The sequence below is a fragment of the Rhinolophus sinicus genome, chromosome 17, assembly GCF_057876585.1.
Source record: "Rhinolophus sinicus isolate RSI-liver-muscle chromosome 17, RSI-T2T, whole genome shotgun sequence".
NCBI classification, from domain to species: Eukaryota; Metazoa; Chordata; class Mammalia; order Chiroptera; family Rhinolophidae; genus Rhinolophus; species Rhinolophus sinicus.
In genome coordinates this window covers 205,850,158-205,878,123 of record NC_142517.1, presented here as the reverse complement: position 1 = coordinate 205,878,123, position 27,966 = coordinate 205,850,158, and the positions used below count along the sequence as shown (strand labels likewise).

At 39.4% G+C, this 27,966-nt stretch overlaps 1 protein-coding gene and 1 non-coding gene across 5 annotated transcripts in view; one reads left to right on the top strand and one right to left on the bottom strand.

Annotated features, from left to right (window-relative positions):
• The window catches only part of LOC109451464 (nuclear body protein SP140-like protein), a 35,954-nt gene that overhangs the window by 3,507 nt on the left and 4,481 nt on the right, over positions 1 to 27,966 (bottom strand). For all 4 annotated transcript variants that reach the window (XM_088794339.1, XM_088794338.1, XM_088794337.1 and 1 more), the window contains exons 2-11: positions 21,288 to 21,450; positions 20,011 to 20,179; positions 17,849 to 17,932; positions 16,466 to 16,519; positions 13,724 to 13,873; positions 11,848 to 11,922; positions 10,076 to 10,129; positions 6,261 to 6,365; positions 3,984 to 4,126; positions 2,785 to 2,832 (exon numbers count right to left, since the gene is read on the bottom strand). In XM_088794339.1, coding sequence (XP_088650465.1) covers positions 2,785 to 2,832; positions 3,984 to 4,126; positions 6,261 to 6,365; positions 10,076 to 10,129; positions 11,848 to 11,922; positions 13,724 to 13,873; positions 16,466 to 16,519; positions 17,849 to 17,932; positions 20,011 to 20,179; positions 21,288 to 21,450 — 1,045 coding nt within the window. The remainder of the gene's footprint in view (positions 1 to 2,784; positions 2,833 to 3,983; positions 4,127 to 6,260; positions 6,366 to 10,075; positions 10,130 to 11,847; positions 11,923 to 13,723; positions 13,874 to 16,465; positions 16,520 to 17,848; positions 17,933 to 20,010; positions 20,180 to 21,287; positions 21,451 to 27,966) is intronic.
• Positions 5,006 to 5,068, top strand: LOC141568060 (U7 small nuclear RNA). The gene has a single exon (XR_012491076.2). It is a non-coding gene; the product is annotated as a U7 small nuclear RNA (small nuclear RNA).

The following is a 27,966-nucleotide window of genomic DNA, read 5'->3' as shown; positions in this document are numbered from 1 at the left end:
CCTGAAATAAAATGTTAAATCATTTGCCTACACCATAGTGACTAAAATGACTTGTGGAAAGATGGTATATTGAGAATTTAATAAGACAAAATAAACTTCTAGGAAAGGACTGTATCCTGTTTTCATGGCTGTTGTCTCCCCATGAGCTGAAGGGCCTGGGAGGGCATCCTGGACTGTGGATTCTGTGCCTAGAGGGGCCCTGGGGCTGTGACAGTGTCTTTGGGTTGATAAGACCATGGGCACAGATGACCCCGAGGGCACTGGTGAGGATGGAGCTCTTTGTTTCCTTCCCCATGGGAGCCTGGGGGAGATTCTGAATCAATTGGTCTGGGTTGAAGCACAGGCATTGTATTTTTTTAAGTCATAAAGAGTAATTTGTGTAACAGTATCATCTATGGACTATTACACAATTCTATGTCCAAGTGATAGGTCGGGCTGATTAAATTAGAATTTCACTGAGAGTGGGACCCAGGCAACGCTATTTTACAAAGGTCTTCAGGGGATTCCAGGGGGCAGGCTGAGTAGGGGTTTCGCCTGAGCAAGTGTGGTTATTAAGGCAGGGGCATTACAAGTCAATGTCGAATTGGCCTGTAATATCTCTCCCAGGATAGATTCTTAACAGGGGTGAGGGTACCCTTTCCGAAACAGTTGCCCTGTCCTCCCCACTGACTCTTGGCCATGGGTAGTGTGACATGACCTTCTGTGTCTCCATCTACCCCAAAGGACCACAGCACACAGGATCCTGGATCCATGCAAGTGTCCCAGAGAAGAACTCCACAACATTCTGCAGCTCGACTAGGACACAGCCTCAAAGATAAAATAAATCAAAGGTCCCTGGTACTGCAATTCTTCCCGAAGGTCACCTTCCCCTCCCCTCCATCCAAATCCCAAGTGTCAGCTCACTGAGTTTTCGGAGGTAACCGACTACCACCCACTAGACGTACATTGCTTTTGCATGTTCAGTGGAATGACTGGGTCCTTCCCTTCAGGCAGCCTCAGCTTTTAGCTCCAGCCCAGGGCAAACGGGTCATAAGCAAGTGTCATCCACTGGGCAATGACCTGAGAGGTAGCATGTCACTGCCCACCTCTTTGTATGGCCTAGAATACCCCTCACCTCCCCATCAGGTATTCTATCATGTCAGAAAATAAAACGGAAAGAATTCTTGATGTCAAGGGTATTGTTTCAATCTTCTGTAATGGCCAATAGGTATTCAGTATGCATATGACAATTATACGTTGAATCAATGAACAGATGAGCACTGTTCACTTAGGTAAAGAGATTCTTTGCTATCTCATAAGCAAATAATAGCATAAAATAGGTGCTATAAAATTGTTCTGGATGAGTTTATCAGATTATTTCACAACACAGCAGCTATCACCAGATAGCATACATGGCCATTGTCCGGAGACTCCTGGAAACTGACATCTGGTGCTGAGAGGAAACTAATGTTTCCAGAAGAAGGGGGGCTCCATTAGCAAGAGGGGTTCTGAGAGGCACAGAGGACCCACAGAGGTAGTACTGGGTCCTGAGATCTGTCACTTTGGGGAGCTTCTGTTCTTAATGAAGGAGACACAATATAGAGGGACCTGCAGCTTGTTCCCGACAAGTGTTGCAGCTGTGGGCAAGGAAGTTGCTGGCCCTTTTAGGTCATCTAGACTGACTCTTGACACCCGAGGAGTAGTAGACACACTGCTCTTTAAAGTAGACAGTGAACAGGTCAATCAGTAATTCCCTTCAGCAAACCCAGTGGGTGAAATGTCCCAAGGACTGTAGTTCAAACCATCCAGAACATCAGACAATGTAAAGGCCTGGACCTCACATTCCCAGTGGACGATGAAATGCCCGTGGCCAGCTATGCGTGACCTACCTTAGGGACCTGTGAATGTCATGGATGGCCACTGCTATCTGATCTATGAGAATGTCAGTTCTCACATTACCTCCTTCTCGAGTTCTCACTCATATCTCTCATGGAAAATCCATTACTATGTCCTGAATATACACTGTGCTTAACATATTTGTTTGTTGCCTCCATAGCCTTTTTTCACAAAGGGAGAAATCACTTCCACAGATAGAAAGGAGGTCTGCACAGCCCCTGAGGTGGAGCCAAAGAGGTGACATCAAAGTAAATAATTTTCCAGGTCAGACCCTTAAATAAAATATAGCAATCTACAATCCTCACGAACAGCAAATAATTTCCACTTGACAAATAATTCTGTGTGTCTGCGTGTATATTTTATTGAAAGATGGAAGGCCTGTAAAGACTAAAGAGAATTATCCTTTCGTTGCCTGTCTCATAAAATGGTATATGGTTTTGTATGTGTCCCAAGGTAGACTGTCTACTAGACCTGGTTTATCTGATTGATGGTGAGCAAATTTTGCTTCATCAGATTTCATTAAAGGTAGAAAACTATGATGAAAAATATCTGACTTTGAATTGAAGATGACCCTATGACTTAATTAAGCAATGTTTTTATGTATTTTATAATTATTTTGCTTTTACAATTTGACACCCTTACAATGTTTGCGTCGACAGCTAAAACTCATCTGAGATCTATTTTGATGGCTCCTTATCACCTCCATCACAAATGGTTTACCTTTCAAAGAAGACCTTGCATATAACATGATGTTCAAAGTAGCAACTGTGAAGACACATGTGGAGTAAAAGGCTGGTAGAGAAGAGGAGGGTGCTTAATTATAATAACACAATTGAGAAAGCATAAAAAAAAAGATGCTGAACATATAAAACCAGTTATGTATAAGAATTTGTACAATGTAACAATCACCTTCTTTTTCATGCTGTGTTTTCTTAGAAGTTCAGGTAGAAATCCTTTCTGAAAGAGAAGATTCAAGTAGCTGGTTAGCCTGTATTTCTGTCTAGTAAGTATGGCATTTTCAACCTCCTCGTAAATATTTCAACCTGAAAGTCCCTCTGTCAGCTCAAACCCAGGGTGTCTAAATGAGAAATTCCCTCCCTCTCCTCACCTGTACTTCTACAATTCAATCAGTGATAGCTGGATCATCTTTAGAATCTTTTCCCTGTCTTTCGTTTTTCTTTTTTCCCCTTAAGTTGTGAGAGGTTTTCCTTCACAATATTATGACACCTCTCATCTCTTTTCCATTCACACCAGTGCCACTCAAACTTGAGCCCTTTACCAGAGTTATTCAATCAACACACACTTATCGCATCTTGTCTGGGTATCAGATACTCTGGACAATCTTGACCACACAAAGATGGACAAACCCTAGAAGGGTCTAAGGAGACAAGGGAATACATGGAAGGATAAGTATACAGCAGTGTAAGAAGGACATTAATAGTGGGTTTAGGGGCCCAGGGAAGGGATGTCCAAGGCCAGGTCAGTCAGGGAATATTCAGAGAGGAGTGACATCTGAGCTGAGCATGATACACTGAGTATAGCTTTGCTGGGGCTGAAAGACAGGGAGGTCATTCAAGGCCCCACGGCTGAGATACTGTTTTAAATACGTCACTTCACACCTCGGGAGACCTCATGGGTTCTGCATTGTCTATGTGATGAGTTCAAACTCCTTAGCTGCCATTATATCCCTTCACAAACCACTCAGTTGGTGGCTTACCCTGCATCACACACAATCTGTCTACCTCAACCGACGGAGCTACGATAGTCATGGTTTTAGTTTTCATGCCGTTCTTTCTCTGGAGTGTCTTCTTCCTTTCAGTGCGTAAAGTTGTCTGCAAGCCCTCCCTCCGGCTCCCCCACCCCCCAGTCAGAATGACCTTTCCCTCCTCCAAGCTCCTGCATCTATCCTGACGGAACCCCCTTGACAACACTGAGATGCTGCCTTGTTAGTGAGGTGTGAGTGTGGGGTCCCAGTCCCCAGTGAGAGGGTAAACTCAGGGGCCTCAGGGCTTTAGCTAGAACTCAACAAGTATTTGGTGAGCAAATAGTGACCTTATCTTAGGTGCAACAAAGAAAGTCACACCTCCCGCCCCCCGCCACTGGAATACCTCCATCAGCCATTTTAGGGGCCTCCCACCGCAGCGCACACTCAGCTTCCAGTGACTTGATTTTTTGTAGCCTCCTTCAATTTCAAATTCCCTGGGGGTGAACCAGTTTCCATCCTCTCTCTTTATGGATTTCACCATACTTCCTGTAGATGAATGAGGGTAAGTTAGTGCTGAAATCTCTGTCCCCACCGCTCTCACCATACTAGATCTGGAGCCATGCAATGTGGGCTCAAGATCAATAGCCAGAGAGTCGGGCCTCCCCTTTCAGATTTAGAATCCCGAAACCAAGAGTGTAAGTCCCCTCCAAGGAGATTTCTGCTTTGTGTGCACATTTCTTTGAACTTTGGGCAACTAAAAATTGATCATTACCATCAAAATCAGCCTTATAAAATTATTTCAAAATCACCTAGAAGGAAAAGTAAGTCATTCTGAAGTAAGTTATTCTGAACAATGAGAGTATTTCAATTTGCTATTGAATTCTGGGACAGAGAGCAGGCAGGACTCTCTCGTGGCCCTGGGGCAATGTGGCGGCAGAAGCTAGGGTTGGGCTGAGATCCCAGGTGGGGCCCTGCAGCTCAGAATGGCACCACGGCAACCTCTGTATCCTCTATCACAACATTTTCCATCCAAGTTTAATGGCATTATTGACCAGAGATTTTTCCATCCCTGAAATCATGAGTAGCTGACCTTAAGATGATTGTGAATTATTGTTCAGTAGAAAATTTAACTTATATACCAAAGATAGTCATACACTTAATAACATTAATCATTAGGGAAATGCAAATCAAAACCACAATGAGAGACTACATCACACCCACTAGTATGGCCATAATAAAAAAGGCAGACAATAATATGTGTTCATGAGGACTTGGGGGAGTTCTCAGACATTGCTGGTGGGAATATAAACTGCTGCGTTACTGTGGAAAATAGTTTGTTTTTTCCTTAATAAGTTAAACATAGAATTACCATATAATCCAGAAATTCAACCCCAGAATATATACCCAAAAGAATTGGAAAAGAAATAGTGCTTATAGCTCTTTTTGAATTTGTCGAGTAGGTCTTCTGGTGTCTACCAGAAGCCCCCCGCCCTCATCCCTTTTAAAAAAAAAAAAAAAGCATTGAAAAAATATATCCACATAAAAACTTTACATGAATATTCAAAACAGTATTATTCATAACAGCTGAAGAGTAAAACAACCCAAACTGATAATAACCGAAACATTGTATATCCATGTCATGGAATATTATATTATTTGACAATAAAAGGAATGAAGTACATGAATGAAACTTGAAAACATGCTCAGTGAAAGAGGCACGTGTTATATGAATTAATTGATATGAAATGCCTAGAATAGGCCAATTATAGAGCAGAAAATACGTTAGTGGTTGCTTACGGCTGGGTCGTGGGGTGAGGTGGGAAAGGGCACTGACTACTGTGAGACGTGGTATTTCATTTAGTGGGGGACAAAAATGTAAAATCAGATTGTGATGATGGTCGTGTAATCTTATGAATATACAAAACAAACAAATAAACAAACAACCCAACAAAAAATTCTACACTCTAAATGGTGAATTGTAATGTCTGAGTTATATCTTAGTAAAGCTGTTTAAAAATAGTGATGAGGCAAACATTTGTAATAATTGGTGTTTACATAACCATAATAAGAGAAATCTGATATGATCCATCATAACAGACAATGATCGCAAAGCTTAGTAATTTAAAAATCACAAAATATTTTACATTTATTATGTAAATTAACTATCAAAGTCACACCATGTGGGCAGGTTTTAAATTATTGTTCCTTTTTCAGACTCAGAAAGGTCCCCTTCTTTACTCGATCACTCTTGGCATAGTTGAGGCTGGGACTCAGGATTTCTGATTCTAAATTCTGTGATCTTGTCACTACACCAAGCACCCTGCTCTGGTGATTATCCTCCAGAGGGGACATAGGACATGAACGTGGAAGCTGAGGGCCTCTTCCCTATTTATTTCTGATTCAAGCAAAATATACAATATTTTCACCCATAGGCTGAAGTCCTTGCACTTCTCTTTGTTTTTTTGGGCTTCTTCATAGATACCTCCATGTGGGGGTGAGCACTTGATATGTACCATTTCTTAAAGTATGAAAATATCATCTTAGGAATCCCTTCCTCCTTCTCTCAAGCCAAACTTGGGCCCCACTTCCTTGAACGATGTGTAATTCACATGGGGAATTGCATTATTTCTTGGGAACCTACATATAGGAATTGTAAATTAAACTAGACTATGAAACCTACCTTGTTTGAATTTGTTTTTATGCAACGTCCCCTTCATTTCACCACAGGTCACAGGAAGTATTTCCCAGTGAAAATTCACATTTCCATCTGTGTGCTTTTTGAACCCTGAAAGAGAAGAATTCTTCATTCATTCTGTCTCATTTTGCAATTGCCCATTACCCCTTCTCCCATGTTGAGGCCATTCCTAAAGACGTAGGGGTACTTAGGAAACTTTATTCCACAGATCTCTAGAGTTTCCAAGTCTTTCTTTTGGTGGCATTTTTGACACGTAACTACAGAATGTCCACTTTGATTTTTGTCTCAAATCTCATACAAACCAGTGAGAAAAAAGGTGGAATACAGAATTCTATCTCAATTGATCAGAAAGCAGGAAAGAGACACAAAAACGCACAAAAAGAATGGTTAGCAATAAAATGGAATATAAAGGTCTACATATATTGGGAATCGTGATAAAAGTAACCAATCAAATGTAACTATTAAAAAATTAGGATTATCAGAGAAGATTACAAAAAGCTAAGTGTCATTACAAGAGACATAAAACAAAGCTGCATAGGAGGGCTTAATGAAAAAGGAGTAAAAAACATAAAACAGGAAAGGTATTGTAACAATATTAGCAACCCGCAAAAGAGATTTGAAAGCAAAAAGCATTAATAAGGATAAAAAGGAACACTCTAACTATAAAAGAAGAAATACGCTAAGTTATAACAGTCACGAACAGCCTCCAACTATTTAAAATAAAACAACAGTAAAAGGAGGGATTGGCAAATACACAATCATGTGGCAGAATTGAACACATCTCTATACAAACCTGATGGAACAAATACAACCTAATTTGCTATGGACCAGTAGATTTAAACAACAAAGTTGTGCTTGAAAAAGAGGATGTATATGGAAGAAGCCAGAGTCCAACAAATAGTTGAAATGTACATTATTTTAAAGTGACATAGAACATTTACAAATACTGATCACAAATTAGGTTCCAAAGGGACTTTCATCAAATTTTAAAGAATTAATCAGGTCAAGGCTTTATATTGTGTTCCAAACATAATTTTTCATTCTTAATTTAGTAACAGAATATCTGGATTCAGGGAAACGTCACAGTGCAGACAAAATACTATAGTTCATAATTTCCCTTAGAGCTGGCAGGACCACCACTTTAAGATTTGAAGAGTGAGATGAAAGCAGAATATTACGGGAAGAAGGGAACTCTAGGAAAGCATCACACAAAAGGGATAGACCTCTGGAGGAAGATATCTTTTGCTTTTCACCATTTCTCCTTTGGGTGGCCTGGAACATGGACATGTGACTGAAGCTTAGCAGGCACCTTGGACAACGACATGATCTTGAAAGTGGCTAAACTGAAAGATAGAAGAAGCTTCAAAACGCACAGGGGCTAACATAGCCAAAACTATTTGGAAAAGGAGAAACAAAATTGTAGGTCTTACTACCTGATTTCCAGACTTATTGTAAAGCTAGAGTAATCAAGATGGCATACTATTGACATAAGATGGACATATAGATAAATAGAACAACAAAAGAAGTCCAGAAATACCCCCAAACTCATATGGCCAACTGACATTCAAAAAAAAAAAAATGTCAAAGCAATTAATTCTGTATAGAAATGATAGTCTTCAATACACTATGCTGGAACAACTAGATATCCATACGCCAAAAGAAAACAAACCTTACTTAATGTCATATGCAAAAATTAAACTGGATCATGGACCTACATGTAAGAGCTAAACCATAAAACTTCATGAAGAAAACATAGGCTCTTGAATCAGATTAAGATTTCTGAAACAGAAACCCAAAATCACAGATTATAAAAGAAAAAAATGGTTAGACTTCATCAACATTGAAAAATTTTGCTCATCAACAAATTGAACCAAGAAAATGAAAAGGTAAGCCACAGACTATAAGACAACCAACAAAGGACTTGAATCCAGAGTATATAAATAACTCTTTTACCTAAAGAAATGAAGAGATAATCCAGACAGATAAGGGCAAAAGATGATAATACACTTCACCGAATGAGATCTATTGATGGCAAGTAAGTACATGAAAAGATGCTCAGCACTGTTACTCATAGGGAAACGTAAATTAAAACTACAAGAAAAAAACATTACACATCCACTAAGAATGACTAAAATAAAATAAAATAAAAAACTAACGATACCAAGTACTGGTGAGTAAGTATGTGAAGCAATGGGAATTTCCTATGTTGCTAGTGGGAATGTCAAATGGTGTAACCACTTTGAAAAATACTTTGGAAGATTCACAAAGTGTTGAATGTGCACTTATGTTCATATCGCCCAGTAGTACTACTTGTATTTATCCAAGAAAAACTAAAACATATGTCCACCCAAATATTTGTATGAACATGCTCCTAGTAGCATTTTTTGTAATAACGCCAAACTGGAAATAGCTCAATGCCTATCAATAGAGCTATTGCTAATAGACAAGCAATTTCTTGTATGTTCATACAAGGTAATCCTCCTCAGTAATAAAAATGGAGTAACTGATACACACAACAATATGGATGTGTCTCAAAAGCATTATGCTAAGTGAAAGGGAACAGACATAAATTAACTACATATTGTATGAACTCATTTATATGAAATTCCAGAAAGAAAAACTATAGTGACAAAAACAGATCAGCTGTTGTCAAGAGCCAGAGGATGCAAAGAGCGACACAGTGGACTTTTGGGGATGACGTTCCATGCCATGATCATGATGGTATTTGCATGACTATAAACATTTCTTCAAACATATCCAATTAAAATTTTAAGGTGATGAATTATATTGTATATAAATTGTATCTCAGCAAAGCTGACAAGAAAAGTAAAAACATGCATGATTTATATAATGAAAACTATAGAACTTTGTTGAAGAACAAAAAAGGTGACCTGAATGAACGCCGTTTCCAAAAACATGTTCCTTATTTCCTTCTGAGTCCTCCTCACCCATCAGGCTTTTAACCTACATATTTATACTGACCTCTGTTCAGGATGATTTACGGATTCTCTGAGACAATACAGGTTTTCTCCCCCATGCTCTTCATCTCCTTCTGAGTCCTCGCTAACAATCTTTAGCATCCACATTTCTACAAGCAAACTGCTCAAGGCAATCTAGGCTTTTTCTATCATTCTACTTACAATTCTTCAAGCCTCTATGCACTGCCCAAAGCCACTGCCACATTTTTAGGAATGTGTTAGAGCCATAACCCACTTCTAAGAACCAAAGTCTGTAGTAGTCCTATATTGCTGCCATAACAATTTACAACAAATAGTGGCTTAAAACAACACAAATTTGTTATCTTACAATGAATGTCAGTTAGAATTCTGACATAGCCCTCATTAGCTAAAATCAAGTTTTTAGTAGACTTTCCTTCGTTTCTGGAGGGTATAGGAGACAATCTGTTTCCTTGATTTTCTTATTTCTTAAGGTCACCCACATTCCTTAGTCCCTTCTTACTTCTTCAAAGCCAGCAATATTGCATCTCTCTGACCGTTCTTCCATAGTCCCTTCTCCCTCTCTCTATGGACAAGAAGGTTCTCCACATTAAGGCCTATGGGAGTATACTGGGCACTTCCAGGTAATCCAGGACAATCTCCCCCATCTCAAGGGCCCTTGTTTAATTATATCAGTAAAGTCTTTTCCCCACGTAAGAGAACAGATTATAGCTTCCAGGGATTGGTACATGGACATCATTGGGGGGCATCATCTGCCTACCCCAATATTGTAAATAATAATGATGAAACTTCGGCATGAGAAAACTCATTTCTAACATCAAAAGCAAGTAAAAGCATTCTTACTTCTTTTCCTCTTGGCTTTTCCCAAAGTAGAATTGTTTCCAAGATTCACAGTATCTAGAAAATAATAGGTGGTAGTGACAAAACAGAAAGGAATAAATAAAAGTTACAAATCTTGGGAGGGCTTGAGTTTAATAAAGATGTTTGATTTATTGCTTCTGAAAACCTACTAAATTGAGAAGTAAGAGCCCAGGATGGGCCCTGAGTCTTCTTTATTTCTCAATAGCACTTTGAAAAATACTCTTAAATACCTCTGTACTTAAGTTCAGTCAGGGATAGGAATAGGTATTATATCCTGTTTAGGTCTTAAGATTTTTGTGATACGTCAGAGACCCCTCTGCTGTGTCCTCAATGATTGTGTGGAGCAGCGGAACTAATTTATCCTTTTGCTTGTGTAAAAAATAAACTTGTACTGCACTTGAGCCATTGAACTTTCATACCAATTAGCCCAGCCCACCTGCTTCAAAATGTTTAATGTATATCATCTAAAATCCAAATAAATTAATTTTTTTATCTTCAGGAAAAAACAAAAATATTTGAATCAAACTTTTGTAACAAAGAAAGACATTTGTTACATCAAAAGTTTTAACTGCTTTTAACTCTTTTCTAATTGCCTATCCCCTACATAGATTTGTTTTCAGTCTCCACAGGCTATGGAAGTAAAGGAACACACAGCCAGTAACCTATAACTAAAGAGTTAAATTTTATGACTCCTCACATTGGAGAAGGATTTGGAACATAAAGACAAGATGATGATTATTTCTGTCTCTTCCCATCTAAAGGAAAGAGATCACTACCAAATGGAGCAAAGATCCACAATTTTTTAGCCATGTGCAAAATCAAAGAAGTTTTGAAAACCAACATTTTTTCTTGGTTTGCAGCTAACTAATTTGGCAGTGAATCTGCACTTGAGCTGCCATGAGTCCCATAAAATCTTTATTTATCACACTTGTGAATTCCCACAATTTGCCACAGAAACATTAATACAGTATGTTTAAGATCGGGATTCTTCCCCAGACCCTGTTGGGTGTTTGTAACACATAGGATGTAAACCACAGTGTCTTTCTAAAGCAATAAAACATTATTATTTTACATCTGCCTTCAGAGGTTTTGAATAAAGGATTATGGATGTTTGCTAAGGGTCCAGGTTGTTCATTCTGCCTCTTCTGGTAATTTTCCATGTGTAATGTGTAAAAGATCCTTAAAAGTTTTCATGAAGGAATTTCTCCTATGTGGAATGGGGTAACTACAGCATCTGGCCTACCTTTTAGATTGTTGTAAATGTAAAAGGATATTTTTCTTTTTTCAAAGATATTTTCAAATATCATCATATAGGCCAATACGTTGGAGGTCATGTGTCAAAAGTTATAAATTAAATTTGAAGGTAATAACTAGAAGCTTTTCCTTCTTTTAATAGATTGCAGGACAAGAGTTTTTGAGTTTTGAACAAGTTTGTGACAAAAATGAACAATTGGTGACTATCTCACTCTCTTTGCTCTCTACGAAATAGGTGGTGAGTAGGGGTGGACATTACTCTATAGTCCAATACTTCCAGGGATAAAATGGCTGAGAACATGTAGTAAGACGGCACTGCCATTCAACTAGGGCCATCTTGTTAAGCCTGAATTCATAATGATTTCTTTCTTTGCAGTTTTCAAAATGGCCACATGAGCTCAATGCCGACAATGGGCTCCCAGGTGTGGTGTGTGCTCAGAGAAACAGGAGCTCTGAACTGAGACTCCTGATGTCCTGGACCCGGTGCCGGCCGTCCTTACCCCTCTCATCAGGACCACTTCTCGGGTTAGAGCTCCCAGCTCCTGGGTTCTCCTTCACACTGGACTGTCTTCTCTCTGCAGAAGAAGCAAATGTCCCTTGAAGGTCACAGTGTATAACAAGGGAATCAACAGAAAATACTAGGGAAGCTATGAAAACCAAGGACAAGGCTGTCATTTCCTCAGACCTCCGTGATCTGCCTTTTGCATTTATGTGTCTTCTAGGTCAATAATTTATTCTTCACTGTCCCCTGAGCCTGGGGCTGAGATATTTTACCCCTAGTAAAAGGGAGAAAACAATTATTTGTTCTCAATAGTCTGACATATTCTATGACAACTAACATGTCAGATGAGCTTGTGATGATAACAATGTTTGAGGACCGTTTCCCTCTCTTTTTTTCTACTGAAACCAGTTCTGGTGCCCACGGTCATAATGCTGGGCTCCTTTCTGGCTCTCCATTTTAATCTCCATGTGAATTGAACTCACTGCATGAGGCTCTGGTCCCCTCCCCTTCCTACCTCTAACCAAGGCCACCTGGGCTGCCTCCATGGGCCCTGATGACATGTCCCACCCATTTGCCTGGTACCATGATTCCCATTATACGTTCTTTCTGTCAGCCTTCCCTATTATGTCAGACGCCTTGTTATAGTCAGTCTTTGCTTGGGCTTGCCACTCAACTCTTGGGTTAAAAAACATGTCTTTTCCTTCTTTATACCTACCAGATATACAGAACAAAAATTGACTTGCTTTCCATGGTTTGGTAGCTCCGTTCCTGGACTAAATTGTAATGAATGAAGAATTGTTATTTGCCTCCTTAAAAAGGAGTGGGCACCCCTCACTGCCATTAACAAGCCCTTCTCCCTGTAATCCCTCTGCGAGAGATAGCTTACCCACGCCATCCCTTCCAGCTGCTCAGCTCTGCCTCTCTTTTATGCCTCTCTTAACTCTGGGGTTTTTGCTTTTATTTGTGTGAGGAGAGGTCTATTTTTATCTGAGAGGGTTCCAGGGCCATTTTAGTCACTGTGGACACCTTACCTTCTCAGTGGTATTAGGTACAGCGCTTTGTGCCTTTTTCCTGGCTGCGGTCTCCTCAAATCGGACAATGATTTGTATGCTCTCTCTTTACCTGGTCCATGCTTTCCAATTTTTCGTTCATTGCTCTTTATTCATTTTCTACATAGCTTTCATTGTGCCTCCACCCATTTTTGTTTGTTTGTTTTTTTATTGGTATTCATTTCCCTCTGTATCTCATTCTCTCTTCATACTCACTTTCTCTACACTTTTTATTACTGTTTCCAGGGCCCAGCAGGGTCTATGGTGAAGCAAAGGAGGTGTCTAGGACATAAAAGGTGCTGAGAGTGAGGGTCTCCTTAACTGTGTTCTAGGGTCTCCCTTACCTCGTCCTAGACCTGGCCCTGCTGTCTCTATGTAATATTTCAGTTTATCTATTCTGTTATGTTTCCCACTCTCTCCTAGTCTATCCCTGTTTCTTATTAATATGACCTGGAAATGCCTCTTCTATATAATTTTGTCCCTTTATACGGAGGGTGCCAAAAAAACTGTATATAGATTTTAAGAAAGAAAAAAAACTGTATTAATATATACCTATAACAAAAGATGAATACAAGCCACATTTGACTTCTGCAATTACAAGAGGTGCTCAAAGTGGTTACCATCAGCGTCCAGACACTTCTGATTACCATGAACTACTGCTTGAGCAACGTTGACCAAAGTGTCCACATGTGTACATTTTATTGGAACCCCCGGTATTTTCTTCATGTCACCAATGATCTTCCCCTGTAATTTTGTTCACCACTTCGAGTCCCTGTAATTGCCAGTTCCCCTCCACACTCATAAAACCCAGTCACTCAGCCTTACCTGCGGGCTCAGAGTCTTGGGCACGTTGTTCACTTGCTTGTTGGCTTTGTGGTGCATCATTGTTTTCACTGGTTGTATCTTTTCTCCCTGCGTTGAACTGCTCTGTTTCATAGAGGTGCTCTGAGAGTGCGTTTTCAGATGGGGCTGTATCTAAAACACGTTTTGATTCATAAGTATTTAATTTGACCCCTGTATCACTCAGGATCCAACAGTAAAATATAAACCTCTCCAAGCTATTACAGTAGAGGGAATTGAATTGAAGGGGTTGGTTACACAGATGTGAAGAACTGAGAAGTCAAAATGGAAGAATAGTCAACAGAAAGCCATGGGAGGGATAATGGGTGAGCCCAAAGGCCAGGGTCACTGGATGGGTCGAAGCTGGACCATGTCTGACCTGCTTTGTGAAAAGTAGAGTCATGGAGGAGATGCAGCTGCTGCCAGAATTGTTGTCTGAGGCAACGGTGGGAAAATACCTGGGTTCTCCCTTGCTCCCACTCCTTATTCTCTTGCTAGTGTTGCCCATGTTTGGAACCCAGCAGGAAGCCAGCAAGCAAGAGAGCTGGCAGGCAAGTCTGCAGGGGCCAGTGGTCAGAGAGAGAAGGCAAAGCAGAGCAGGAAACGATAAGGAATGAATCCCTGTGCAAACCACCCAGGACCAACACAGCCCCTCTCCCATGGTGACCCCCTCTGCTCATTATGGATCCACTAACCCATCCCACTCATTCCCACCAACCTCAGTAGTGTATGAATGGATAAATATTTTTTCAGTGCATTTCGATTTTTTCATTTAGTGCTATTTTTTTTAAAGTATAGCATTTTATGTAAAGTATGATTTAAAAATAATTCTCAGAATATTAATATAGAACATGGGTCCTGGTGCATGCCTTGTGCCACATTCCCAGTTCCTTGGAGCCTCCTCTTGGGGCGGTGGGCATGAAACACAGCCCTTCTCTCGTCTGTGCATGTTGCTGGGTCAGACTCTTGGACCTACTTACCGGTGGGTTGGTGTGCATCATTTGGGTTATAATGTCCTTGCTTCCTCCTTCCCTCACGTCACACACACACACACACACACACACATGAAATTCTTCTCTTCTGCTCATTACTAGTCACAATTCCTTCTACTAACATTTTCCTGTTCCCACAAGCTGCCCTGGTACATGCACAGCTAAAAATTTGGATTGATTCTTGTTGTATATTTTACATTCTGAAATTTTAACTTTCTGAATAAATGTGATTTATAAAAGTATAACTATGCTTTCAAAAAATCACTCTAAAAGTTATTTCTTTTATAAAAATGTATTACTAATTTAGAACATCCTTTCTTAAATAACACGTGAAGCTACATCATGGGGACCTTCCATAAGGTGGGAAGTTCCCTGAGACTCTTCCATATCACTCATTTCCAAACGAGAGCCATGGAATAAAGACATGCCGCTCATCATAGTCTGCTCTAGGGATGGGGACCCGGGGCCCTCACTTTATCTTCCTGGGATTGAGGCTCCTATTGCTTTTCTAACTGCTCCATGAAGGCAGGGGGGCGGATAATTGAATCCACAAAGGACATACGTGAGTAGAGAAAATCCCCAGTTTACTGTAGTGGTTAACGGCTCAGACTGTGGCACCAGAATCACATATTAATGATCATTAAATACAGGAATATTAACAAATGCATGGAACACTGAGGAAGTACCAGGATGAGAGTGAATGCTTGACGTGACACAACTTGTTTAAAATCCGTCACCCTCTGAGGTGGGTACTATTATCGCATCCATTTTACAGATGATGAAACTGGGGGTCAAAGAGGGGCAGCCACTTCCCCAAGGTCACAGGGCAGAGAAAAGCAGGGCGGTTGCTCGCCAGTCCTCCTGCTCTGACACCGCATCACAGTAGAGTCCAATTCCTAGTCAAGGTGTGTAAATTTACACAAATATCCAACTCTCTAAGCTGATTCTTTGTCCTCAGAATAATGTGGATGATAGACCATCATTTTAAGGCATTTGACAAGATTAAATGTTATATTGCCTGTATGACTATAAGGGATATTGTGACTGAGCAGAAAATTAAATCATTATACCTAATGTCTTAAGTTTATAATATTTTAATTAATTTAGTAACATTATTGAGGGTTATAGATTAAGGGAAGGTCAAAGGTATAAGCAGTGGTTATTGGCTGTTAAAGTACCAGCGCTTTTTCAGAGGCCTGTCTGGCGTTTGGCAGGCAGCTCCTGGCCTGCTGCCCCAGGGCTGATGGGAGAGGGTTTGCTCAGGAGGCACAGTGTGCAAGGTCCTCTGTGAGGGGCCCAACAGGTGAGGGACCCTGGCCCAGGAGGAAAACACGCCCCTCCTCTGCCTCACCTCTCTCACTGCAGCGCTGCCCACCCACTGCTGGATGTGACCTCCAAGCACAGAGGTCTTGGCTGGATTCCAGCAGGACAGAGGCAGAAAACTGTGAAGCCTGGAGCACGGACAATAACGTCCCGTCCCAGAGCCATGAGGAACGGGCTGCAAGTGTGTTTAAGGACTGTGGACAGAGCGGACCTTCCAGGCAACCAAGAGAATGAAGACTCTATTACCTAAATCCTTGGAGAAATCGAGGATACAAGGATGGACAATCCTGGGCAATCAGTACTATAAAGAAGCAACACCTTCCCACCCCCACTCTCATGCCCAGAAAATGGGACAAGAACAAAGAACAGTAAACAGAAACAAAGGATCAAAGAACAGTCAACAAAAACAAACCATTGTCACGCCAGGTGTTTGTGTACATCCAGGAGAGAGAGTTTTCAACAGTTCCTAGGGGACAGAAATTAGAAGTTTTTTTTTCAGAAATTGAAGTATGTGCTGTGCCATTCTCCCCTAATCTCTTTCTAATTTTTATAAAGTAGATCTTAAAAACCCCCTCTGGGTATCAATATGGAGCTCATCTGGACCTGGAAGAACCCACACGACTCTTGCCATCACCTGCACCCCTGGCTGAGAGGACATCAGCCAGGCCATCTCACTGTGTGTCCTCCAAAAGCTACCCAGACTGACAATGGCTTTTCTTGTCGCCCACGGCCATAGCAAACCTGCCTTTGTCCCCAGAGCTGCCGCTGATAAGGTAAGTGGCCTTACCTTACTTCCTACAAAGTCCTGGTGCCTCGCTCCCCACCCCTTCACACCACACCCTCCCTCTGCGTCTGTTCACTCTCTCTTGCTGGCCTTTGCCTGTCTTCAGGGGCTGATTCTCCTCCACTTCCTCCAGCTCCTGGTGTTCCTTCTGTATCTCTCTCTCTGCATGTTTCCCTAATTTGGTCTCATGTTTCTGTCTTTTCCATGAGATGACCTGGGTGTGTCCAGGGCTAAGAACACAGGCTCTGGGTTCAGAATGCCTGGGTCCATCCCTGCTCATTTGCCCCACACACCTGGTCTCTCTGATTTCAGTTTCCTTATCTGCAAAATGGGCTCATAAGTAATACTAACCTCTAATGGCAGCTGTGAGCAGAGCACTAAATCCACAACTGCCAGAGGATATGTTCAATAAGTGAGCACTTAATAATACTGTTGTTTTTATTGTGTGTGTGTTTTTTTACCCCTTTTGCTTGTCTTTCATTTCCCTTTCTTCCTCTCTCTCAAAGTACCCACGTCCTCTTCTCCACATCTCTACATCTTCCTGTCGCCTATCTCTAGATGACCGCCTGTCTCCTTAAACATTCCTGCTCTTGCACGTCATCCCCCACAGTTAAATCAGTTCCTTCTTCTATCATCATCAAGGGTCTCCTCTTTGGGTTGACCTTGAACCCATAGTTCTTAGCCCTTCACAGTTTCGTGCTGATGTTCTCCTAAGGGCCCTTGTAAATCACAATTACTTCCAGGTCATCATTCTCTTTAAATCTGGTTTCCTGACTCGGACCCTGGGTTTCTGTTTTGTTGAATTGGTCATTGGGTCAACAGTGGCTTGTCATAGCCTCGCCTGCAGGATCGGCCTCTGGTCACGGGCTCATACAAACACCCCTCCCTGCCTTCTCCATGCTCCTCAGTGTTTCTTCCCTGATCCCCAATCTCCACTCAGGACAGGACCCCAATTCCTCTTCTCCTTTCCTCTTATCAGATGAGAATCGGTTTTTATCTGGTCACAATTACCTGGTTCAAGCTTTAGCTGGATATTATGGCTGTCCACACTTTCAACACTGTCACTTGCTTGGTGAAAAATTTTCTCTTTGATCACTGAATAGAGGGAGAGAGAAAACAATTAAAGGTCTTCATTAGAGACTACAGACAACATCTGAAATCTACACATTTAGGAATTTTCAGCCCTCAGGTCACTCAGGGCTCACTGGGTCCCAATCCTCATGGTTAAGATCCCCCCTCATCCCTGGGACAGAAAGGAGAACCCCCAACAAGGGAGCCTTTATGTTTCCCACACAGAGGGGAGTGACTCAAGTGTCAGGATGAAGGAGTCATGGATATATTGTGAGCCTGTTACTCATGTAAATTCATGTAAAATTCAGATGTCTGAAAAAGCACAAAATAAATACTGCAAGTGCAATGTGTTTCCTGACCTGTTCAAACTGTTAGGAGGAAACACAGGGATTTCCTTGGTCGAAGGACTAGGATCCTAGAGAGTGCGCGTGTATAAAAGAGGAAGCCCAACAGCTTTACAGATGGGGCTGGACAAGAGGAAGGTTGGACTTAGTTGGGTCACGGAGGGTGAGCGCTTCCCAAAGGGACATCAGAGGACAAAACAGAGGAACTAGACAGACCTCCCGGGGACCCTGATCCCAGGAACAAAGGAAGGACACTCTCTGAAGCTGAAAGCAGGAGAGCACATTGTGGTGCTGGGGGGCGTCCAGAGACGCCTGAACCAGGGACCCAGGGTGCTGTCAGAAAGGGCAGGCAGGGCACCAGCCCAGGGCGTCTGCATGAAGGTGACACACCAGATGTAGAGAGAAAGGAAGTAAACCAAGAAGCCTGGGGATGGGTATCTGGGGAGAGTCCAGGGAGACGGAGACTTGACTGGTAGTGGGTTCACGTTGCTCAGGGCTGATGGCAGATGCATCTTTGGGGGCATGAACCTGTAGTATCTCTCTAATGTCCAGTAAGTAAACTTGGAATTCCTTAGCTTTAGATGCCAAACCTTCCAAAATCTACTTCGAATTTATCCCTTTTGAATCAACTCCCAAGGTCTGCTTCTCAGTCTCTGATTGAGAAAAATCTAATTGCCCGTGTTTTGCAGACACACTGGACCTTTCACACTCTATGCCTTTCCCTGTAGCATCTGCCCTCCTCAGTTCACATAATCATTTGTGTATGTGTGTGAATTTTCCATCTTTGTTGGAGATCCTGGTTGAAATTAAATTGCTGAAATAAAAAGTATTCTAAGCAAGTAAAAAGAAAATTATTGGAGAGACATATTCTTTACCAAGTACCAATTAAAAAGTACAAAATCATGCCTTCTCAGGAAAAAGGTGGAGAATTAAACCTGTAGTTTTGTACAGTATCATGAACCATCTCTGGCAGAGCAACTGGTTTTGTGATATTGGATTGTTTATCACCCAGTTGTAGAGAATGAGTTAATGAAAACATTTTTCCTTCTTTAAGGGCAAATTTGACCTGGGGTTAACTTTCCTTCTCATTACTTTGGACACTTGATAAAGGAGGCCTCTCCTTGGTGTTTCTAGGCCAACACTGGCTTTAGGATGAAAAGTGACCTGTGACTGGAGGTAGGTAACGTGCGTGTGGCCTGGGAGGGACTGTGTGTGAACTCTCAGCCACTTTTGGTCTTCCTTCAGTGTGGTGACGCTTGTAACTTGGCTGTCCCTTGTGGGGCTCCTGGAACTTATGGCTACAGACTTGTTACATGAGACTTTGACTCCCATGGGCTTGGTGCTGCGAAGCCAGGGGGGATCCTGCCCCCACCACTAAACTGTCGCTCAAGGACGGTGGCAGTCAGCTTGGTGGGCTGCTGTGTGGATCGCTGCAAGGGGGCCCACAGAGGAGAAGCAACTGATGCTGCCTTACTGGGATGCTGCGTGTCCTGTCATTGGTCCTTCTAAGTAACTGTGATGCCACTGTGGGTCTGGTTGTCCTGTGAGTCTAAATGCCTAGTTAAGCAGACCTCTGGGTGGGTGTTGTGCCAATAGCCATCGTATCACAAGCTTCAAGAGGGCTCAGGACATGTGTGTTTTCTTAACTGCTGTATCCCCACTGCATAGCTACATGTCAGACATGTGGTAGAAGCTCAATATGTACTTGTCGAAAATGTTGACTCTGGACATTGAAAGGTGGATAATAAACCTCATTACCATTTCTGAAGCTTTCATAGACGTTATTTAAACCAGGATAGGTTCTCCTGGTGACATTGCCGAACAATACTTCCAGAAGTGGCAGGTCAAATGTCTTCTCTAGTTCACAGAGAACACTGTACACCACTCTCTGTACAGGGACCTGGTTTCTAGAAGAATCTTCACAATCCTTAAAAAACATTGAAGGAAGAAAATATAAACACAGACTTCCAAATTACAGAAGAGCTCTAGAAAGGGATTTTACTGATAACGTATTACAATTTTCCTACATTGGTATCTTGTCAAGTAATGTTTAAAATGTCTATGTATTTGTATGGCTACTAAGTGAAATAAGTAAATCGTTCCTCCTTAAAAATGCCTATTTGTGAATCTGATCTCCACACCCTCATTTACATTAGAAGGAAGAAAGAACAATTTTGAAGAATAAAAATGGGTTCAAATTAAGTGATGTGTAGCCCTTTCAGAGCCTGGGTAAATATATTAGAAATAGGCTTAGCAGGTAGGTGATGAGCAGCTGTTCTACTGACTGGACAAACCTTGCCCTTCCTCAGGACTGACTTGGTCTGGAAGAGCTCAGGGAAACCAGATGATGACTTTCTTCTTACTGTGAGCTTTGCCACAGAGAAAGTATCTTCCTATGAAAAGAGAAGCCTTGCATCTCTATTTCGGCACCTGTTTTTGGCTAAAAGTAACCTAAATCCCAAGACCCTAGAAATATCAAAAGTTAAAGAAAAAAAAGGAGACTGAAAACTGTTGGAGAAGAAGAACAAGCATCTACTTCCAAATTTGCCTTAATAAACCATTAATACTCTGTGGGTTTTAATGTTCGCAGATCAAAGTATTTGAATCGCTGTCCATTGAAATGAAGTGCTGTGTCAATTATTATTTCACTAAATCAATTCAATTTATTCATCCATTCATTAAAATAACTTTTAATTCTTAGTTTATGCTACGTTGGATGCATTCCTACAAGGCATTATACATCTATGGAGCATACCCACTGAAGATCCAGCCTATCTCCAGTGCGATTCGGCCCAACTCCAGTGGGCACCATGGAACACCGTTCCTGCAATTAGGAGCAGGACTGTCTCCAGTGATGCTGGCTTCTCCTCTGCCTTTTCACCTTATAGGAACACTTACAACAATACCTGAGAAGATCCCCAACATAGGAGACTTCTCAGTCGGCTAGATGCAACCCTACTTTGATTGCAGAATATGAAAGCATAACTAAATTTAGGGCTGGTTTATCAGAATGTGACATATTAAACCTCACTTACTTCATATGTTTTATTGGAGATAAATCCATGGTCACGGAGAAGTTCAAGGAAAGGAAATGTTGTTTTTATTGCATCTGAAATCTCCACCTTACATTTTTTGAAGTGCTCAAGTACAATCTTACAGATAAACCTCTCGTCTGTATTCTGGTCTTCTACAGATATCCTAGGGAGAAAGGGTACCATGATAAAATGGTCATCAAGATTTTGAGATGCATACGGAGGCTGTAACATTTTATATGTGATAGACTTGAAGAACCAACATATATAAAATAAGTGGTCCTGAGCTAATAGAATGAATGGAATTGAAGCAATAAAGAAAAAATAATAGAAGGAAGCATGGAGCATAAGAAAGAGACATAAGATTGAAAATGTCTTATGAGATGTGATATATATACTATATCATATATGATATATATATGATACATACATACACACACACAATGGAATATTATTTAGCAATAAAAAAGAATGAAATCTTGCTATTGAGAAAACATGGATGGACCTAGAGGTTATTATGCTAAGTGAAATCAGTCAGACAGAGAAAGACAAATACCGTATGATCTCACTTAATGTGGAATAAAAAATAAATAAATAAATGAATAAACAAAACAGAAACAGACCTGTAGATACAGAAAACAAGCCAACGGTTGTCGAAGAAGAAGGGATAGGGAGCTGAGAATTAAAAAAAAGAAAATTTTTGTTTAAATTTGGACAAAAGTGAGATGGAGTAGACAGGTCATCCACAGAGGAATAAGATACAATGGAATAACGATAGAATCTAATCTTAAAAATTCATCTTCATTGAAAACTAAGAGAAAATACATCTCAGAATGAAAAATACAAGGTGTCCTCTGACCTACAGCAGTTGAGAAAAATACCATTCTGAATTATAAAACTAGTTCATAAATAATAAGATGTGGTTTAATAATGATATTGTAGGTATAAATTGAAATTTCACAAGAATATCCGTCATTTCTCCTGGGACTTCTGCTTTATGTCAATATAAATTTGTCTGTGGTATTGTATTATATAGTGAATCCTTTTAGGCACCTGAATTTCAGAAATGGCTTCTGTTTCCTGTGATAGTAATTGTTAACTAGCGTCTATAATGATGGTTCTTAGTTGATCATGCTGTTTCTCTGACGTTTTAATACACATCATATATTCCTAAATGTTATGAAAATGTATAAGCTTTCTTGTTTCAAACCAGAAGAGAATCAGTGGCACTTCCCAGTACCCAGTATGCAACAGGGAATAATAATGTCGCATTATTTTGTCAAATTCTGTAAAAAAAGGAAAAAATGAGTTTCTGATTAGAGGTTGAAGGGAGTCATTTGTTTTCTCTCTTATTGAAGACTCCATTAAAATAATAATATAGAAATTAAGTTCACAACAACCAAGAGAATGGTAGAGAGGCAATGAGTAAATGAGAGATTTCAACTAAAATCATTAGGACAAAAAAAATTGGTCAGAGGAGCATTAATTGCCATTGTAGGTGAAGGTTGCTCCCAGCAGTTAGGTCAGGAAAGCATCAGTGTGCCCTGGGGAATCTTGAAGACGCAGTGAAGATTGAGGGACACAGGGTGCTAAAAACTGACGTGTTATTTGAAAAATGAAGAACGGGACCTCGGACCCTCCATCTCTTGTCTTGCATCCTGACCACCTGCCGCCAGGCAACGTTTCAGTGGTAAACATTGCTGTCCTTTTGTCACCATGTGTTAATGTTGCCTGTTACTGGATTTCATGAGGAAAATACATCAAATATGCTTCGGTGTCTGACTTCTCTTGCTCATCATCCATGTTGTCAGAGATTGAAAAATCTTCACTTCCAGTTTTTGACTCTTTGCATATGCAAAAATGATAAAAATATACAGGCTCTGTATTTAGCAAGAAAGATATGTCTAATCTTGTGTCCAAAAAATAGAGAACACAATTTTTTCAAATATCCTTGAAATGCATATGAATATGGATCATCATAATCTTGGTCGCAATCGAAGTATCACAATGTTATAAACAATAGAAGCTTAACAGGCTCTATATGAAAACAAAACACTCAGATTTTTATTGAATGAAACAGAAAGCACTCTGTTGGGTAAAAGATGAAATGGAACTTGCGGTTAGAGGCTAGTTTGAAAAAGAAGAAGAAAAAGGGAAATGATGGAATGAGATTGAGTAAAGATGGTTGAATATTAGAAAACCTGGTTATATAATTTATTACAGCAATAAACAAAAGCAGAAAAAAGTATACACTTATATTGGTAAAGAATTTTAAAAGGAAATTTGAAAACACCTAGCAGCTATTTTTAGAAAAATTACCTGAAATAGATGGAAGCTATCACAATATAAAATTTCAAAAAAATAGCAAATACTATAGTAATCATTGAAATGATGAGGTCATTAAGAAAACAAACAAACGGTGATGCCTACCATATACATTTTAACTAATGCAATAGGATAAGAAAATGAAGTCATTGGTATAAATATAAAATAAGATACAGCATTATGTGGTCAATGATTATGTACAGAGAAACCCTATAGACATAACTAAAATCCCTAAGAACTAGAAAAAGCATTTGCTAAGAAGCATAAGGTAAAAAAAACTGGTACATAAAACACATTTTATTTGCAGCAACATATATTGAAAAGAAATAAAATACTTCAAACACAATAGTAAATACACATATACATATTTATAAACAACTAAAAGGTATGAACCTATATGAAGGAAACTATAATGTCTTATTGAAGAAAATTAAAAAAAATTTAAATAAATGGAGATGTAGAAGGTGCCCCCAATTAGGAAAACATAGCAGTTTAAAAATGTCAATCCTTCTGAAATTATTATAAAAGTGTGGTGCCCTTTCTACTAGTAATCCCATTGAAACTGGATAAAGTAATTTAAAATTTGTATGCCAGAGCAAACATCCAAGTCAAGCAAAGAAAAGTATAAAAAGAAAGTACATAGAAGAAGATTTAATAGATTTAAATGTTTAAAATGCAGTTAAAATATTAAAAGACATTGTAGAAAAATATTGTCAGCATATGACTAAGGGTAAATATATCTGATATACAAAGACTCCAGCCTACTGATATAATCCCAAAGAAAACAGACCTGAACAGGCACTTAGAGAAAGGAAACTTAAAATGTCCAATAACCATGTGAATACATCCAAACTAAAACATCAATGAGAAACCATTGCTCACCCATTAGATTGGCAAACACAACTTCATAAGGGACATTGCAGCATGGCAGAAGATTTAGAGAAACAGACATTCATTGCTGGTGTGAGTGTGAATTGCTGTAGCCTTTACAGAAAAGATCTGGCCATATCTACTAAATTTTAAGAGGCACTATATATTGGCCTAGCAGCCAGCCCCACTTTTGGAACCTATTCTATGGAAATAAAAACATTGATAAGCATCTTACAGAAACTAGAGCTCCAGAACTTTCAGGGCCTCCCCATTTCCCCTAGAGGAAAACTAAGTCCTTACAGTGTTAAAGGGTCCGAAAAAATCCAGTCCTACTCTCGTCTTCCCTAGCTCACTTCTCACTGGTCAAACCGCCTCTTTGCTGTTTCTTGACCGCACCAGGCACACTTTAGCCCTAGAAAGTTGGTGCTGGCTGTCTGCTCTGTGTAGTGTGTTCTTTGTCCAGATATCCATGTGGTGAACTAACACTCTCATCGCCTTAAGGTCCTTCTTCCATGTCACCTTCTCAATGAGACCTACTTTGACCAACCTAAGAAAGCCACAGCCCCCCACTCTGTTCATGTACTCCCTACCTCCTAATCTAGCTCTATTACTTTTTACCATGTCCTTATTACTCCCTAACATACTAAATTAATTACTTATGTATTTTATTTAGTATTTATTATCTTATAATTGTCATTGTCCTCCCCCAGATATATATGCAATTAGGACAGAGATTCTATTAACTTTTCTCGAGTACCTGATATACACAAGGTGCCAATAAATACTTGTTGATTAGATACTCATCAGTACAAAAGCACTTATTAAAGCATTGTCTTTAGTAGTGAAAAAAAACACAATAATAATAACTTAATATGACCCCCAAACCTAAAAGCAACCTGATTTTCCATTTGGATGAATAGTTGAATAAATTATGATACATCCACATTATTGGAACATTACATACCGTGTTTCCCCGAAAATAAGACCTAGCCAGACAATCAGCTCTAATGCATCTTTTGGAGCAAAAATTAATATAAGACCCGGTATTATATTATATTATACTAAATACCTGGTCTTATATTATGTTAAAATAAGACCTGGTATTACCTTATATTATATTATATTATATTATATTATATTATATTATATTACCCGGTCTTATATTATATTAAAATAAGACCAGGTCTTATATTAATTTTTGCTCTAAAAGATGCATTAGAGGTGATTGTATGGCTAGGTCTTATTTTCGGGGAAACACGGTAGCTATTTATTTTTATTAATTTGGTGAAAGATCATAGTTTTATAGATGAATAAAAACATTAAGTTTAGATTAATATATTATGACTCTATTTTTATATAAGTCAAAGTAATAAAAATCTTATGTGTAATATTTGGAAGAAATGTTGGGAAAGGCATGTAATGCTACATCCGAGGCTGTTAGGATGCCTTAGTGAAGAGTGTAAGATTCTACCCTGGTCCCATCAGATCCTTCTTTCACCGTTTCTTGATGAGATCAGAGGAAATAGAAATAATAGTGCCAATTGAACAAGACTTTAGAGTAAGTATATTTAATACCACATAGCTTATGAGTTAATATTGTTTTTATAAAACAATAAACTAGGAAACTTAGAAATTTAAAAGTTGGCTTCTCAAATTTAAAAATAAAGATAGGCAAAGATTACAATTTTTAGAAATAAATTAAACCAATGGAATGGAAGACTCATGCTGAAAACTATAAAAATATTGCACATAAAAATTAAAGATCTAAATAAATAGAGACATTAATTTTTTTTTTAGATTGGAAGACTCAATAATTTTAAGATAATTTTCCCTAAATGGATCAATACATTTAATGCAATTCCTATCATTTCCCCAGTGTCCATTTTGCAGAAATTGAGAAACTGATACTAACATTTATGTGCAAATGCAAAGGACCCAGAAAAGCCAAAACAATCAGGAAAAAGAAAAACAAAGTTGGAGGACTTATACTTCCTGATTTCAACACTTATGAAGCTACAGTAATCTGAAACTAATATTATATTGTATGTTAGCTATATTTTAATAAAAAAGAAAAAATGACACATAGTACTGGCATAAGAATACATATATGGATGAATGGAAAAGAATTGAGAGTACAGAAATAAACCCTTATATTTTTAGTTAATTAAAATTCAACAAAAGTGCCAAGGCAATTCAAAGAGGAAAATTAATTTTTTCAATAAATGGTGCTAGGACAATTGGATATCCACATGTACAAAAATTAATTTATACCTTTACCTCACACCACACAAAATATCAACTCAAAAATGTATTGTAGACTTAAATGTGAGGGCAGGCCAGCTTCATGGGCATGTACCCTATGTGGTCACACAAGGCCCTGTGCTTGGTTTAATGCTCTGCTTTCACAGTTTTGAAATTCTTCATGATTTATGAACAAGGCTTCCCAACACTTTCATTTTTTACTGAATCCCACAAATTATGAAGCTGTTCCCATGTAAAGTGAAAATGATAACAGTTTTTGAAGATTATGTAGGAAAAAATCTTTGTGACTTTGGGTTAGACAAAAAGGAGCTGTAACACCAAAAGCATAATCTAAATTTTAAATTAAAAATTTTTTAATTTAAAAAAAATTGATAACTTAGAATTTAAAATATTTAATCATTTGTGCTTCAAAAGTCTCCTTAAGAAAATGAAAAGACTAGTCACAGAGCAGAGAATGAGAATCTGGGCTTGGTCAAGATCAAATCTGGGCTGGGATCAAGGAAGACAGAAGAGTTTGTAATGGTCATGCAGGGCTGCAGGTGAGGGGACCCAACATATAGTCACATTCCCCATCAAGATACTTGGTAAAGTTTTCCAGGCCAAGAAGCTAGAGAAACCATGTCAAAAATATCTGGAAAGCTCAGAATTATCTGCAGGCTTACCATTCAGAAATGGCAATGATAACTATGATGAGATCTATAGAACATAAAGGGAGAGAGTTGAAAGCCCTGAAGAGGCTCATAATCTAACTACAAAATGTAATCGCTTTGTCTCCTGGGAACACATGTCAATTCTGGACATAGCTAAAGGCTGATAATCTGGGATTGGTACAGGCAGAGGGTTATGGCTGAAGGACAAAGAAACTTAACAAAAGTTTTGATGCATCTGAAGTTGGAATATAAAATTAGAGACTTCAAAGAATTAAAATTTCAGTTGGTTTTTCTCCTCAGGAACTTTTCTCAGTTCTAACACTGAATGAAGCAAATGGCTGAAAATATGACAAAAATTTGAAAAGTGGAGAATATTACTTGAATGCAGTCTCTCAGTTGAAGCCCTAGATGTCCTCATCTGGGATCAGGGCAAACCATAGGTATATTACATCTTATCAGAAAAGGCAAACTCAAAAATCCAAGATGGTGGAGTAGATAAATCCTGTGCCTGTCTCCTTCCATGAATACATTAACATTACAACTAAATTATAAAACAATCTACCTGGAGAACCATC